The sequence below is a fragment of the Stegodyphus dumicola genome, chromosome X1 (assembly GCF_044657685.1).
Source record: "Stegodyphus dumicola isolate Sdum_Otavi_A_Nest chromosome X1, ASM4465768v1".
Taxonomy (NCBI): Eukaryota; Metazoa; Arthropoda; class Arachnida; order Araneae; family Eresidae; genus Stegodyphus; species Stegodyphus dumicola.
In genome coordinates this window covers 185,878,032-185,894,292 of record NC_140780.1, presented here as the reverse complement: position 1 = coordinate 185,894,292, position 16,261 = coordinate 185,878,032, and the positions used below count along the sequence as shown (strand labels likewise).

Here is a 16,261-nt window from a genome sequence, read left to right as displayed (position 1 = left end):
TATTAAACTTAAACACTCTTTACGCATATATTGTTTATCTCATAGGAAAGAGGGATGAAAAAGAAAAAAAAAAAAAAAAAATTCTCACAATCTGCAAAGATGTCTTCTTGAAAGACTGAAGAATTCTAATGATTGGACAGAACACTACTCAGTTTTCTTTAAAAAATTTCCTATAACTTTAAGTGTACTGCAAGGTTTTGTTTCAGTTAAGGACAAGCCAATGAAAGAAAAATACAGTAAGACCCTGCTTAATGCGGGGGATACATTCCATCAAAGTAGAGCGTAATGCAAAACAGCACTAAATGAGGCTATCTTAACATGCAAATAATGGGGTTAAGGAAAGATGAATTGAAAATTGGTTAGGTATTAAATTTAATATTTTTTAAATAAAAATAAAACCAAATATTTATTTCTTACAAAAATAAAAACAATATAAACGAATATACTTATAAAAACAAATAAAATTCTAAGTGAGTCAGATCATTCAGTCTATTCTGTGTTTCCAATTTTCTGACTTTTACTCAAGAAGGCATTATGATAGATTGGCTTAATGGCATGTTGTGTTCAATTTCGTCGTCAATCCATACAGACAATCGTTTTCCCATTTCCTCTATAATGTTATTTCTAGAATGGGTAATTCTAATTGCAGAGCTTGACGTAGTTGCAGTTGCCGATGACAGTATTTTTTCTTTATTCTTATGAGCTGTCCTTATTGTTGAAGTTGCCAAATTCAATGCAGCACTAATTTGAGATTGACGTTCACCAGAATCTAATCTTCTAATCACTTGCATTTCAGTTTCCAGTGAAATGCTTTTTCTGGTTGCTTTCTTTTCTTTTTTTTTATTATCACCCATGATAAAAACTAAAGATCATAATATTTATCACTGTATTAATTGTTATAGTATTATATAAATTTATACTTACAATAATGTCAACAAATGTTTTAAATGATAAAAATGCATCCGTAAGCACCGCACCAAACAAGAAACACAACTACACTGTTTCGGATATGTTATTTGAAAACCTAGCGCTGGGCACAATTTTGGGGAATCCCCGGGTTGAAATAAAAGAGCACTAAACCGAAACAGCATTAAGCAGGGTCTTACTGTATTTTAATTTTCAAAAATATGAATTTTTTATTAATAAATTTAAAAAATTGAATTATAAGTTTTATAACTTGCACAAAGTCTTACTACATCATAATCAGTATCTTATTTTATGACGTAACATTTCACATAATTAAAGAACACACATTAAAAGTAAAAAAAAAAAATCACGAAGTACATCAGCAACAACCAAGATTAAAAGAATAATAACTTTTTTTTTTTTTCAGTTCAAAAATGGAATTAACACAAACATGAATTTACATGAGAACAAAGGAAAAAAACTACTGGATAAATAACAGGAAGCAACAACATAATGTTAATAAAAAATGCATAAGAATTAATCAAGAAATGCTCCTTAAGCTCAGTTTGTTACCACAAGCCAAGCATTTTTGCAATAACCTTTAAGTTGGCTTACCAGACATAATTTTGTTTCAAATGCCAATTCTTATAAATTTTGTGCTAGTTTACAGTAGGACATCAAAGCAATTAGATGGTCAAAGAAAACTGCAATATGCATTATCGTATACATTACATCCAAAATGGAAAAAAAAATTATTGTATAGTCCGAGGAAATGCAATAACTATATTAAAACCAGGAGATAAAATTTATCTCAGCTTTTATTAATGGAGGAACCTAAAACATCAGGCAGTGAATATCAGGTGGGTATGAAGTCAATATGAATTCAAAAGCTTGCCAGTTACAGAAAATGGAAAGCCCTCATCAAAACTACACCAAAAATGTACATGAGCTATAATGCAGCAGATGCTAATAATGCTCTGTGTGACAGGGAAAATCACTACTGAACATGAAACATTGTTTTGAAGTGTATCATTCATAATTTGTTTTACATGAAGTTTGATTTTTCACCTATATATTTTAAGTACAGTGTTGTACTTTACTAAATCTCCTTACACATAATTTATGTAGCCCATAGAAGCCATTATGCCCATAGAAGTCCTTATACAACCTTTATCTTCCCAACTAATAGTCACAGACATACTTGCAGGTATAAAAATGTTTTAAATAAGATATATATTCATGTTATGGTATTTTTAAATTTAAAAATAAATTTTATAACAAAGAAAAAATATAACTTTTTTATACAGCTCCCATGTATAGTTATAATCCTTTAGGGGAAGTAAAGAGCACTACGAAGAAAATGACTGTTTTTACTGAAATTGAATAAGGGTAAAGCACAGGTAATGAAATGATTAAAAATTCAAGGCATAGGACCCTTTAAGTTCATACTAACTGCACACAGAATCTTCAAAGCAGTAATATGTGAAAATACCTAGGCGGTGATGTAAATGTTAAGGTGAGCAATAAGTTTTCAGATCTCATCCTCTGATAGATTTTGCCAAGTATTATTCATATGGTGCTTCAGATGTGCGACATTTTGAGAAGCCTGAATCTGGTCGCTTACCACATCCCACGCATGTTCAAATAGAGAAAGGTCTGGTGACCAAAGAAGAGTATAAATAGCACCAGGACAGTCCAGAGATACACAAGCTGCATGGAGTCTAGCATTATCCTGTTGGAAAATGGCTTAGGATGATATGACATGAAGGGTAACACAAACCGCTACAGGATGTCATCAACATACTGTTGAACTGCTAAAGTTGTTTAGGAGCTAAAGGACGAGTAGTGTCAACCTTTTGTTAATAAGGGATAACACCCCACACAAGGGGTAATAGTTGTGTGCCTCTGTAAAAGGTTAACTGGTACCCCTCAAGGACTCGATGGTGATGAGCTCAAACACGGAATTGGGATTCATCACTGAACACTATGTGATGTTATCTGGCTGGCAGCCATGACCATCGGCCACAACAACACTCCAAATGACTCTGTCAATGTTGCGGAGTTAAAGGCTATTGTGAATGCAACACGGCCTTGGTCAAGCACTGTGAGATGGAGGAATTTGCCTTGTACGATATGGAAAAGCCTGTAACACAATAGAGAGTGAAATATGATGCCACTGGGGCAATTCAGGCCTGTTGCACAATCATCTAATCTTGCCTCGCATTTCTGTATCTTTACACACCAGAGCCTCAATTTCACCAAAGAGTATCTTGCACTGTTGTGTCCATATGATGCAGGCGGCAGCTTACAGCTGAGTATAACTAGCCTGCTTCATGCATCCTTATTGTGCAACCCTGTTTGACGTTCAATTGTTGACAGTGTCATAACCCAGGGATTCAACCAGCATGGAATTCCCCAAGGACGAATTCAGTCAACCTTTTATTTTTAGCTGTTCAGTATTTAGTTTATATGGTATTTTCTTCCTTCTTTCTGCATGCCTTCAGGGTGTAATTGGAAGCATACTCAATGCGTATCTGAGAGGTCAGGGTTTAAGTCTGTAATCGCTTTACGGATGAATAAGGCACCATAAGGAAAATGAAACAATCATTTATTAAAAATTAACGTTCAAAGAATAATGGTAAACTGGGAGCACTACCTCGCTCCTACAACATAGTTAATCTACCACCTTCCTCCTCTGAGGCTAACATGCAACTGTCGTCTCTCTCACTTGCTGGGCTCTGCCAGGCAGCTGCTTGGCTCACCGCAGCCAGATACATGACAAAGTCCCAGCATTGGCACTGCTCATAAAAAAAAAAAAAAAAAAAAAAAAAACTCTACAGCAGTGCCTATACTAAAAGGTGGTGGAAGATAGTTTGTCACCAGCAGAATTTGACGGCCCCAGTCGCCCTTTAAAAGAGAGTATATAAGGTATTTTCTCTCTTCTTTACACATGCTTTCATGGAAGCATGCTCGACATGCATTCGAGACATTCATGGTTCAATTCCTGGAAATGGTATTCTTTCATTTTTATGTACCCAGCTTTTTTTTTTTTTTTTTAAAAAAAAAAACTAATGACTCTACATGTTTATGAATATAAAAAAGCTACTTTTATTCAAGTTTTTGTATTTATAAACTTTTTTGATATTTTCTGTTGTTTAATTGATAAAACACATTAAAAATAATATTAATCTAAATAAATGTGTATATGTATTTTTCAAGCTTTGGAAAGGAGGGGGGAATAAACTTTTAGCAGTGCTGAAAGGGATGCTTGGAGCATAAAAGGTTGAGAATGCCTGTTATAACTGCATTATTTGTTGCATCTCTAGGGAACTGCAACACCAACAATGAGAAAACATAAGCCATCCACAATTATCCTGTTTTATACATTGTTCGTTGTACTCTAGAAATGCAAGCTATGACTGAAATTAACACTCACTAGCCTTGAAAATTTAATCGCTTTCATACTTGGTATGAATGGATTTGCATTGTTGAGATAACTGAAATATTTTTAGAACCCCCCCTTTTTTTTGCAAAAGAATGTATTTTTAGTAAGAGTATACATATTTTAAAAAATAAAACACAAAACTGACTCCTATATGTTGAAAATTGACTGAGATTTAATATTATATTCAGGGGGTCATATAAAAATTAAGTTTAAAGAAAGGTTTCTGAAATTCATATATTATGTGAGTTATGCAGACTGTCATGGAGAGATTTTTATCAATACAAATTTTTTGAAAAGTTAGTAGCATTTATAAGACGGTTATGGAATTTACATTTTAGAAACAATATCAAGATTCAGTATTGTAACATAGCAAAAACTTATAACATGATTTTGCAAAAATTAAAAGTGAAAAAAAATTTCTAGTCTAATGAATTTCTTACGACTATCAGATTATGATACTAAAGTAATGAAACTTCATGCAAATATTAACAACATATTTATAGCATTTAATATCTAACAAAATGATTAACGCAAAAATGTATTCACCATACCATACATTAAAAAAAAAAAAAAAAAAAAAGCTTTCTACTCTACTGAATCGCAAAAGAACATTACAGAATGAAATTTCAAGGCTAAAAAGGGGGAACCTAAAAGTATTCTCATTTATTCTTCAAATGATCTTGGGGGAATGGAAGAGCCACAGAAGGAAAAATACAAAATTTTAAAAAGGCATAAAAAGTTTAATTTGCAGTTTTCACAAAAAAAGTTTTTTTTTTTTTCAAATTTAAAAATGCCAAAGTGGAATCTTTGCATCATTTACAGCATTTTTATGACTGAATAAAATACATTTATCCAGGCCAATGGTAGCCCAGATAAATGTATTTTATTAAAGATAAATAAGAAACTATTTTATTCCTTTTTAAAATGGAAATTAATTCATTAACACAACTCTCAAAATTTGCAAATTTTAATTCTTTCACTATTGAATATATATTTTTATGGCAAGATGCTATGAGCTAATAAATTCTGCAATCATTAACTGAGTTTTTATTTTTGATAACAGGCAATTTTTATTTTCAATATCCATACCTGCCAACCTCTAAAGATAAAAATTCAGAAGATTTCTCCAAAATTCAGAAGAACACGAAGAATTAATATCATGCTTTGATATTAAAAAAAATAACAATTTATACAAATAGAAAAAAGAAAATTGTACTTACATTAGTAAATCTCAATTAAGTAGTAATTAAAAAAATTATTAGGAAACATAAAACAAGAACTTAATGTTACACAAAAAAATTATTGCAATGAATTTAGAGTGCATTTTTTGGCTTTAGCCAAAAGTTCTTTGGAAAATTTCCTGTCATAACATTTAGTTTCCTCATAACATTTAGCAATTAAAATGTTTTCTAGAGTTTTTGGTGAAATTGAAGAACGAAACATAGTTTTGTTTTTCTTCACAAGACTCTCTCGCACTCAGCATTGCTGTGTGGAATTACAAGAATAGCACATTAAACTCTTGCTGGTCTATCATATTTTGGTGTTCCATCAGCTCTTTTTAAGGTACCAATGAGGACATCAAGTCTATCTTCTCCAGAACTGGCAAAGTCTTCAAACTGTGCAGCAGAAAATTGGTTCTGTAGTTCATCTAAAGCATCATTATGGCATTCATTTTCTTTGTTAACAAAAATGGAAATTTATCAATAAAAAATCTGATGTGTACACCACATGACTTCCTTGTATGGAATATTAAATTATACGCATTTTTTCTTGCATTTTAATTAAACTTATTAGAATGAATTAAACCTACTTTGCCGACAGAATAGAATAAATGCATACACACAATAGAATAAATGCACTACCACAATAGAATAAATGCATTCTTTAAAATTCACTTTGTTTACCATAGCGACACTCTGGCGCTAGGTTTACTTAACAGTATTATATTTCATTCATATTATAACTCAGAATGCACAAAATGTATATCATTTAAAGAATTACCTAATCATTGCCACATGTTCTATTCAAATACTATAATAAAGCTAGAACTATGTATAAAAGAAATTAAGCAAACAAAACAAAAAAGAAACAGTTTTTCATAGACGATTGAGTATTTCTCATTTAATTAATTCAGTTTTCACTTCGCGAGAACGCAAAAATACATAAAAACTCAAAATATCTATATTAAAATTTACGAAGTAAATCTCAAACACCTATTTCCTCGAAAAAATTCCAGAAAGGATTAAGCATGATTTAATTGGCAATAATAAATGAATGCGTTATCTTTGTTGTTGCGAAGCTAAGTTTCTCTAGATTGGCAACAAATCCACTAGTCTCTTGTTTCAAATGTAAACATCAATGGCCGCCATTAAAAACAGGCTTAGCGGCAATTAAACAACTTTAAAATTGCTGATAATTCTAAAAATATTGCACATAGATTTACTAAAGGCATAAAATCTTTAACTGGAAGATAAAAACAACATAATTCAATCATTTTTAAAGCAAAAAATGTACAATTTACAAACATATAAGAGTAAAGAAACTGAGATCACTGAGCCAGGTAATAGAGTGGATATATTTATATACGTTTGGTGCAGCCGATTGCAACCAAAATACGAGATGCACATCTACATGTTATAGCAGTCCTACATACAAAATTTCAACGTTCTGAGGCTACTCGTTTTTGAGTTATGCGAGGCACATACGTACATACGTTCGTACAGATGAAACGAAAAATTCTCTTCAGAATTAATTTTAAAGCAGTTTTATAATTTTTTTGAAGGAAAAGAGTATTTTATTAAGTCCTTACGTACAGATATCACGCAAAAACATCGTTAAATTGCATTCAATAGCGGTCAAAATGGATTTTTTGTCGAAATATGCTGCCTGAAACTTTTCGCGTTTACAATACTTCCTTTTTACTTCGTACAAGGAACTTAAAAACGAATCTTTTCAAAAGATGAATTTTCAATTCGTTTCAAATTTGCCACTTCAGCATTTTAAAGAACTTCATTTTGCAAAGGAAACTTCCTTACAATATAATCACAGGCTGAGGAAAAGTACCTTCTGACACACTGAAAAAATTCTTTTGTCGATGTTGTCGAAGCCGAAGCATTAACTTCATGCTTTTTAGACTTAACATGCTTCACAATGTCGCTTCTTCCACCGTGACTTATTATGTAGTCGCACACAGACACGTTGCAAAATGCATAGTTATTTCCTTTGAAGGATTCTTTAATTGTTGGAAATTCGGCTTTGTAGGCAGGCCGAAAATATTGAGAATACGTTTTTTTTTTAACTCATTTAGTAACAACGACGTATTAAGAAAAGCAAAGTATTAAGAATTAAAATTTGTAGCACGTGCAAACAAACAAACAAACAAACAAACAAAAAAAAAAAAAAAAAGAGAATGCAACAATCCACGCTCGCTGAGTAATTCCCTTGCTGCTGAAGCGAATGCGAAAAAAATACCGTAATTTCCAGAAGAAAGGCCGCATCAGTGTAAACACCGCACTTGAGAAAAATGGCAGGAAAAAAATTAAAATTACATAGAAACGCCGCAATAGATTAAATTGCGCGTGACATCGTCGTGGGCCGTATAGATGCAAAAACTCAACCTAAGTCCTTATATATGACACACCAGTTAAGAAAAATGTATGAAATGAAACCATAACTCAAAAATAAATTAATGGTAAGAAATGTATAGCTTCTGTGCCGTTTAGAGACATTTTCAAAAATTTTCCGCTCCCTAATTAAAAACTATCCAACAAGTACTTGTACCCAAACTGATGCGATCTGTATTTGGCAGAATGCCAAGAAAAATCCATTAATGCTGAAGGGGAAATATGTCAGAGTTCGTTATTTCGAGGCAGGTGGAGTCATGTCCGCCTTTGAAAAAAATTGCAGAAAAGGCAGTGGTGGAGAGAGGATGGGTCCTGGAAGATTCATCGAATGGCAGAGGAGAAAGACTTTTCAAACTGATGAGAATGTTGATTTGAAAGGGGGAGGAATGTTATTGTTCCGAGATCTCGTTTAGGGTGAATAAAGCATGTAGGTCTGTTCAAGGGAAAGAATGTAAACAAAATAACGTTCGCAAAAAGCAACTGAGTGGTCTTTTGTGTGGGAAACAGCACCAGTCTATGCAAGCCATCCAAACTATGTACAATGACCATCACAGGAAATATTTTATTTTTAGTGCACCTAAACGCCGCACCCGCTGAAAATTTAAGTTTTAAACACGTAAACGACGTGGCGTTTCTTCCGGAAATTACGGTAATCTGGCGCCCACAAAGAAAAGTGTGGGAGAAACAAGTTCAGGGCATTGGATTGGCTGGTTAAGCGGCGAGTTTGGAGAAACCGCAGGTTACTGGATTCGAAGTAGACGGTAATTGGTGGTAAAACACGATGAAATTGGCGAAAAATTCTAAAATTTTGACAAAAATCACTAAAAACACTTGAAAAAGGAAAAAAAATCGTAAAAAATAGATTACGATCGTAAAATCGTAAAGACAAACGCATTTTCGTAAAAATTACGAAAAATTCTTAAAAGTTGGAAGGTATGAATATCCAATAACATACATATACAATAATAATCAAGATATTACTATAAGTTGCCATTACTAAATATGTTTGTATTAACTCAATATATGCTAATCAAAATCAAAAAATTTATGGATTTAACATGATAAGACATAGAAAATTCAATTTCAGCTGAGAAAGCAAGTTATAAAGGAATATTTACTTCCTCATTAGCAGAAAGCCTTTTATGCAATCCTATTGCTTAATGTTTTTTCATTCATTCAACTTATATTTCATTTTAAAGCTAATACAATCGTGAGTCTTTTTGCCCAGATTCCGAAACATATACTCTAAGGGGGGTGGGGTGGGGGAAGAAAGAGCGATTAATTACAAAGGAGCTTTCTAACGCTAATGAAATTTTGTATGTGAATATTTTTTTTAATCAACATTCAAAATGATTAAATTTTGGCAGCCAATGAAGGAATAGCTTAAACTATACAGTATCTAAACTGATCATCTTAATGTTTTATGAAAAAAACTTGTACCTTCTGTTTTAGACTTTTAATCAATCTAAAACAAGCAGGATAATCAAATCAAAGAAATGTTTGATATTTGGGTTTTAGTGATGGCACCAATTCGATGATGTTGGCAAGAATGGTTGATCCACTACAAAGCATAGCATCAAGAATATCAGAGCAAAAAAGTAGCAGCCAATTCCTCAGCGATCAATCTCATATATTATCGAGACACCAGTGGCTAAAAGGACCATTAACGGGTTACTCCGAAAACATGTGTATGTTCACCCTACCCATTATACAAACTGCCTCTCAATCCTGCACACTGACAAACATGTTTGCAAGTATGCCAGCCTTGTTAGACTTGGAATCTCATCGAATGGAGCAGAATTGCTTCCAGCAATGAATCCCACTTTGAAATGAGCTATGACAACCTGCAAAGATATATCTAGAGACACCCAGAACAGCAGTGGGATAATCACCTGTCACTCATCACACTGCTGCACAACCAGAAGTCATGGTCTGGGGTGCCATTTAATTTGATAGCCAGATCCCCCTGGCTGTCAACTGTGTCACCCTTAAAGGATGGTAATATAGTTAATAATATTTTATTTCTCATTGTATTGCCCTTCCTTCCAAGGCACACATTTCCACAGGATAATGGTCAGTCATGAACAGTAATCATTTCTGACTGTCTTTGTGCCTGTCAAACACTTCCCTGGCTAGAAGGACTGTATATCTCTGTAAGAGAACACGTTTGAGGTCTGATGAGCAAGTTTCCCTGTCTCAAGGTATTACTAAACTTACTTAACAGCTGGAAAATGTTCCAACAAGAAATCTTACCAGGAGGTCATCTGCCAAATTAATGAGTCAATGTCGTGCTGCATGTAACTTTGCATAACAGCCAGACACAGGCTAATTTCCTTTGCAACACACAGCTATATATCCTGAATAATAATAAAAAAAGGGGGGAACTCAATTTGTCTGAAATTTAATTACTTCTTTTTCCCCACATATACATCTAATAAATTTCATCTCATTCGCTTTTGTGCAGTGTAATTTGTCTTAAGAGTGTCTAAATTATATTCTGCTGAATCGGAGTAAACAAAAAACAAAAAGGAAACTTATTGTCGCTTTAGCTAAACAATGACACATTAAAATTGATGTAAAATAAACAAAATGTACTTGCCCACTCATAACTAATAGAAGAATCCATTCTATCACGAAAGGGCAAAACTGCATTTTCAGCTGCATTAGAATTATTAAGACCTTCACTTTCCAACTGGCATGCTTCAGATTTCATTTGATTTTGCTGCAGTTGTTGTGTTGGTTGAATGGCAACAGAGTCTGGACTCAACATTTGTGGTTTTACAGGTTGTAACACAGCTTTGGGGCACTTCGCAGGATATATTTCAGTTGAATCTTGCTTAATATGCTGAAGAGTAAAATTTTCTTGATTAGCAATAGATGCATTAAGAGGCTGAAATGATGAATTCCCACTAGCTTGCAAGTGTTTAACGGTCTGTTGGCCAAGGGGATGTAGAGAGGAATTATTAGATACCGGGCTACCATTCTGAAAAGCTTGAACAGAAAATGATGGTGGTTGTTTCACAGGATGCTGAGCATTTGTCTGAGGTAGTAAGGGTTGACAAAGTGATTTTGATCGCAGTTGCTTTGTTTTCCCTCCTCTTGAAATTTGCTTGTTTTGAAGTTGATTTACAGGTTGAATTGTTAGTCCCTGGGAAGTTGACACTGAAACACCAGGCTGCATCTGATTTTGAAAGTCTGGTTGAAATGCTCCTTTTACTGTTGTTTGGTTTGAAGTTTGTGAGAAGGAACTTGAAAACTGCTGTGATTGTACACTCGACAAACATTGTTGTTGAGTTGTATACTGCGGAGACTGCCCAGATCGTAATGACTGTTGCTTGAATTGCTGTTGACTTGTTAACTGAGAATAAGATTGAGATGATGAGGTCTGAGGTTGCTGGGTAAACTGCTGTGGTGTCACTTGTGGATACTGTTGCGACTGAGAATTTTGCTGTGACTGCGAATACTGCTGAGATTGAGAGTTTTGCTGGGATTGGGAATACTGCTGAGGTGAACACACATTCTGAGAAAATTGTTGAGGAGAAGGTGTCGGTTGCTGAGAGAATTGCTGAGGAGAAGGTGCTGGTTGTTGAGAGAACTGCTGAGGAGATGGAGCTGGTTGTTGAGAGAACTGTTGAGGAGATGGTGCTGGTTGCTGAGAGAACTGTTGGGGAGATGGTGCAGGTTGAGAAAACTGCTGAGGAGATGGTGCTGGCTGTTGTGGAAACTGCTGAGAAGGAGAAGGAGTTGCTGGTTGAGAGAACTGCTGAGGAGGAGTTGTTTGCTGAGGGAACTGTTCTTGTTGAGAAAATTGTTGTGGAGATGGCACTGGTTGCTGCATGAATTGCTGAGGAGATTGTGCAGGTTGCTGGGTAAATTGCTGAGGAGACTGTGCAGGCTGAGTAAACTGCTGGGGAGAATGCGATGACTGTTGAGGAAACTGTTGTGGACTTGGTGCAGTCTGTTGAGAGAACTGTTGAGGAGATTGCACTGTCTGTGTGAACTGTTGTGGAGATGGAACAGTTTGTTGAGGAAACTGCTGAGATGACTGGGAAGTTTGCTGGGAATACTGCTGAGTTGTTGCACACTGTTGTTGAGAATACTGGTGAGGAGACTGTGTAGACCTTTGAGAATACTGCTGAGATGATTGAAGTGGTTTCTGAGTATATGTTTGTGAAGATTGGGTAGATTGCTGATTATATTGCTGAGAAGTTAAGTTGTTTTGATTATATTGTTGAGATGATTGACCAGAAGTTCCATTAAACTGTTGAGAAGGTTGAATTTGTTGCTTGTATGACTGGGATGACTGAACTGGCTGATGATTATACATCTCAGCTTGTTTATTAAATTGTGGAGGAGATGAGCTTGTTTGCTGATTAAATTGGGAAGACTGAGTTGCAGATTGACTGAACTGTGAAGCCTGTTGATTAAAGGACTGTGATGGCTGGTTTGCTTGTTGATTAAACTGAGGAGACTGATTTGCCTGTTGGTTGAACTGTTGTGAAGACTGGTTTGACTGTTGGTTAAATTGCTGTGATGATTGGTTTGGCTGCTGGTTAAACTGCTGTGATGACTGGCTTGACTGCTGGTTAAACTGCTGTGAAGACTGGCTTGACTGCTGGTTAAACTGCTGTGAAGACTGGCTTGACTGTTGGTTAAACTGCTGTGAAGGCTGGTTTGGTTGTTGGCTAAATTGAGAGGACTGATTTGGCTGTTGACTAAAATCTTGAGATGGTTGAGGAGTTTGTTGAGGAAATTGTTGAGGAGAATGTGCAGTCTGTGATCCATAATGTGGTGTTTGCACCTGTTGCACATATGATTGTGTAGATTGAGATGACTGCTGATTATACTGTTGTGATGATGCAGCTGCCTGAGAATACTGCTGTGGGGACTGAGCAGATTGTTGGATGTACTGTTGAGGAGACTGAGGTGTAGCTTGAGAAAACTGCTGGGGTGAGTGAGCAGGCTGCTGTGAATACTGAGATGACTGAGGTACTTGCACAGAATATTGCTGAGATAACTGAGATGGCTGTTGTGTAAATGCTGATAAAACTTGCTGAGGAAACTGAGAAACATTCGGACTATTCTGTGAACATGAAGAGGAAGCTTGTGACAACTGCTGTGAAAATGACTTTTGAACTTGAGAAGTTTGCTGAGAAAACTGAGTTTTTGAAGAGGGCTGAGGGAAAAGCTGGTTTTGAGAAGATTGATTGAACTGCTGGGATTTTGAAGACTGTGGAGAATACTGTTGTGCAGATACTGGCTGAGTAAATTGTGATGTACCCTGCTGTGAGAACTGAGAAGATTGATTTATTTGTTGGTTATACTGCTGAGATGATGCAGCTTTATGATTATACTGCTGAGCAGATTGAGTGGATTGCTGGGAGAACTGTTGGGATGAATGCTGACTATATGGCTGAGCTGATTTGTTTGTTTGTTGAGTGAACAGGGATGTATTAGAAACCTGCTGGGAATATTGATGTGGAGAAGTGATTTGTTGAGGAAAAGACTGAGAATACTGAGATTCAGGAGAAGGCTGAGAAGAAAATGTCTGTTGTTGGTTGAAATTTTGTTGTTTATTTTCCACATGTGTTGGAGAGTGACAGACTTGCTTCTGACCACCTGGTTGAGGTGACTGTTGAGAAAACTGCATATGCCCTACAGAACCTTGCTGTCCTTGTTTATTAGAGAATTTTGGCGCTTGCAGAGATTGATGAGTAAATTGCGGCTGAGAATTAGAAAAACTCTGTTGCGAAAACTGCTGAGGTGATGATGGCTGGGTGTACTGCTGCCCAGATAGCATATATGACTGAGGAAAAGATTGCTGAGAAAATTGCTTTTGAGGTGAAGACTGCTGAGGATATGGCTGTGCTGTTTCAGTAAAAGACTGATGAGTTTGAGAGTACGGAGACTGAGATGTTTGTTGAGAAAAAGATTGCAAATTATGTTGAAACTGAGACTGTGACTGCTGAGAATATTCAGGAGACTGTTGTTGGAACTGTTGTGAATACAATGAGGCCGTAGGTGATGATTTCTGTGATGGTGAAAGCTGGGAATATGAGGGACCTTGCTGTGAAAATTGCTGTGAAGCTAAAGGCGGAGAAGGCTGTGAAAACTGCTGTGAAGTAAGAGATTGAGAAAACTGAGAATGTGGGGGTGACTGCTGGAATGGAGATTGTGAAGAAAAATGGTGAACAGATGATTGATCAGCAATCTGTGGTTGTTGATTAGTAACAGAATATGACTGCTGTGCAGGTGGGTGTGCATTTGGTCTAGAACTAGATGCTTGAGAAAACTGAGATGATGATTGCTCAGAGAACTGATGCTGTTTAGATGTTGAGGAGTATGACTGCTGTGAAGAATACGATTGAGAAGACTGTGAATTGTAGGTTTGCTGAGGAACAGATGACTGAGAATATTGAGATGACTGCACAGAAAACTTTGGACTTGAATTCTGTGAAGGTGATTGTGGAAATAGAATATCTTGATTATTGGTAGATTGATTTGAGAACTGCTGCTGGGATGAATTTTGATACTGCTTTTGGATATCATTCTGTTGAGAAAATTGAGAAGTATTTGGTTGAGATGAGAAAGATTGGGTAGTCTTTCCATGATAAGTTGACTGAGGTGAGTGCGGATGGTTGATAGATTCTTGTTGAACACCTGACTGTACCCCAAACTGGTTATGAATTTGAGAAGTTACTTGAGAATAGTTCTGAGAATTTCCTTGTGGATATTGGTTTTGTGACTGCTGTCCATACTGTGCTTGCAAAAGTGAAGTTTGAGAATACTGTTGCTGAGGTACTGACTGAGACTGAAAATGCTGCTGGGTTGTGTGCCTTGTATTTTGCTGCTGCACATACTGTACAGCATTTTGTGAATTACCAGAATACTGCTGATTTGACGACGTCTGATAGTTTGGTGCACAGAATGATTGACTCGTAGAACTTTTTGAATATGGTAATTGAAAAGATTGCTGAGAAGTTTGTTGAGAATATTCATTCTGAGTAACACACATATTAGCTTGGTTAGAGTTAACATAATCTTCCTTGCAACTCTCCTGTGAATTGAACTTCATATCCTCGTTAGCTTGAACATTTCCTTGCTCATAATTCATTGTTTCAGATTTAATGTTATCAGCTGGTGAACTTAAAATAGGTTGAGGTTTAAGATTTCTAGGAAGAGCTTTCAGTGGTCTTTGCACCAGTTTCTTACTTGGATTAAGAACTGTAAAAGAAAGTTTAAATGAAATAAAAGTCCAATATATGATATGAGAACTAGAAGATGTAATACATTAGTAATATTAATATTATTACAGATACTGTTTAAAACCAGTATAACATTTTGTCCAACCCAGAGACAATACGTATGATTTTCAGTAACAATATTAACCAAGCTCAATAAATGTTAACACTACACTGAAAATTCAGGCTCTGCAACATAATTTTGCAAAATTCACTATGCGAATTAAATGAGCTTGATTTAATCGCATGCCTCCAGAGCCTGGACACACTGCATGTGAAAATGACATACATGTTACAATAACTGTTACATTCTGAATTCACTTATTTCAAAAGAACAGCTCAATTATACTTGACTAAATGGCCATTTACATCAAAGGAACCAGTTTTAGGCAGCCTGCATATAAACATGTAAAATATGCTGATGACACAAACAACTATATGGGAATTCTTTATGCTACAATCACATCATGATTCACCTGTTTCAGTTCAATGCTCTACAGACAAAGTAATTTGAGCATTTGAGCAATTTGAGAATTATAGTAACAGTGCATCATACTGCTGCAACATCAATAAATTACAAATACATCAAAAAATTGAATGAATCATCAGAACCTACAGCAAATTTTGGTAAACAATGCACTTTACAACATAATAGTAGTGTTTGGGGTTAAGTATTCCTACATTAAAATGGCTTGCTCTTTTATTCCTAATGCTCTCTGTTCCTACCTTTATTTAAGGTGTTTTTATATCATCATACATTGGATAAAACAATGACATTAGATACTTGTGATAGAAGTGTATAAAGATATTATTTGCATTTAATAAGATCCAGCTTGATTTATGAAGTGAATACATCAGAGTAAATTCAAAATTGCAATGCATTTAGAATGAAATTAAAAAAAAAAAATGGTGAATACCTATTAATCACACAGGAAAATAAATAAAAACTGTCAAAATCATTATACACTTTTTTTAAATAATGAACCTCTCTGTGATACTAACTTTCAAAACATTTCTTACCAAACACCATATATTAGTTATTAAGA

At 35.1% G+C, this 16,261-nt stretch overlaps 1 protein-coding gene across 1 annotated transcript in view; it reads right to left on the bottom strand.

Annotated features, from left to right (window-relative positions):
- The window catches only part of LOC118200554 (uncharacterized), a 281,729-nt gene that overhangs the window by 81,166 nt on the left and 184,302 nt on the right, over window positions 1–16,261 (bottom strand). The window contains exon 16 of the mRNA XM_085807694.1: window positions 10,574–15,198. Coding sequence (XP_085663820.1) covers window positions 10,574–15,198 — 4,625 coding nt within the window. The remainder of the gene's footprint in view (window positions 1–10,573; window positions 15,199–16,261) is intronic.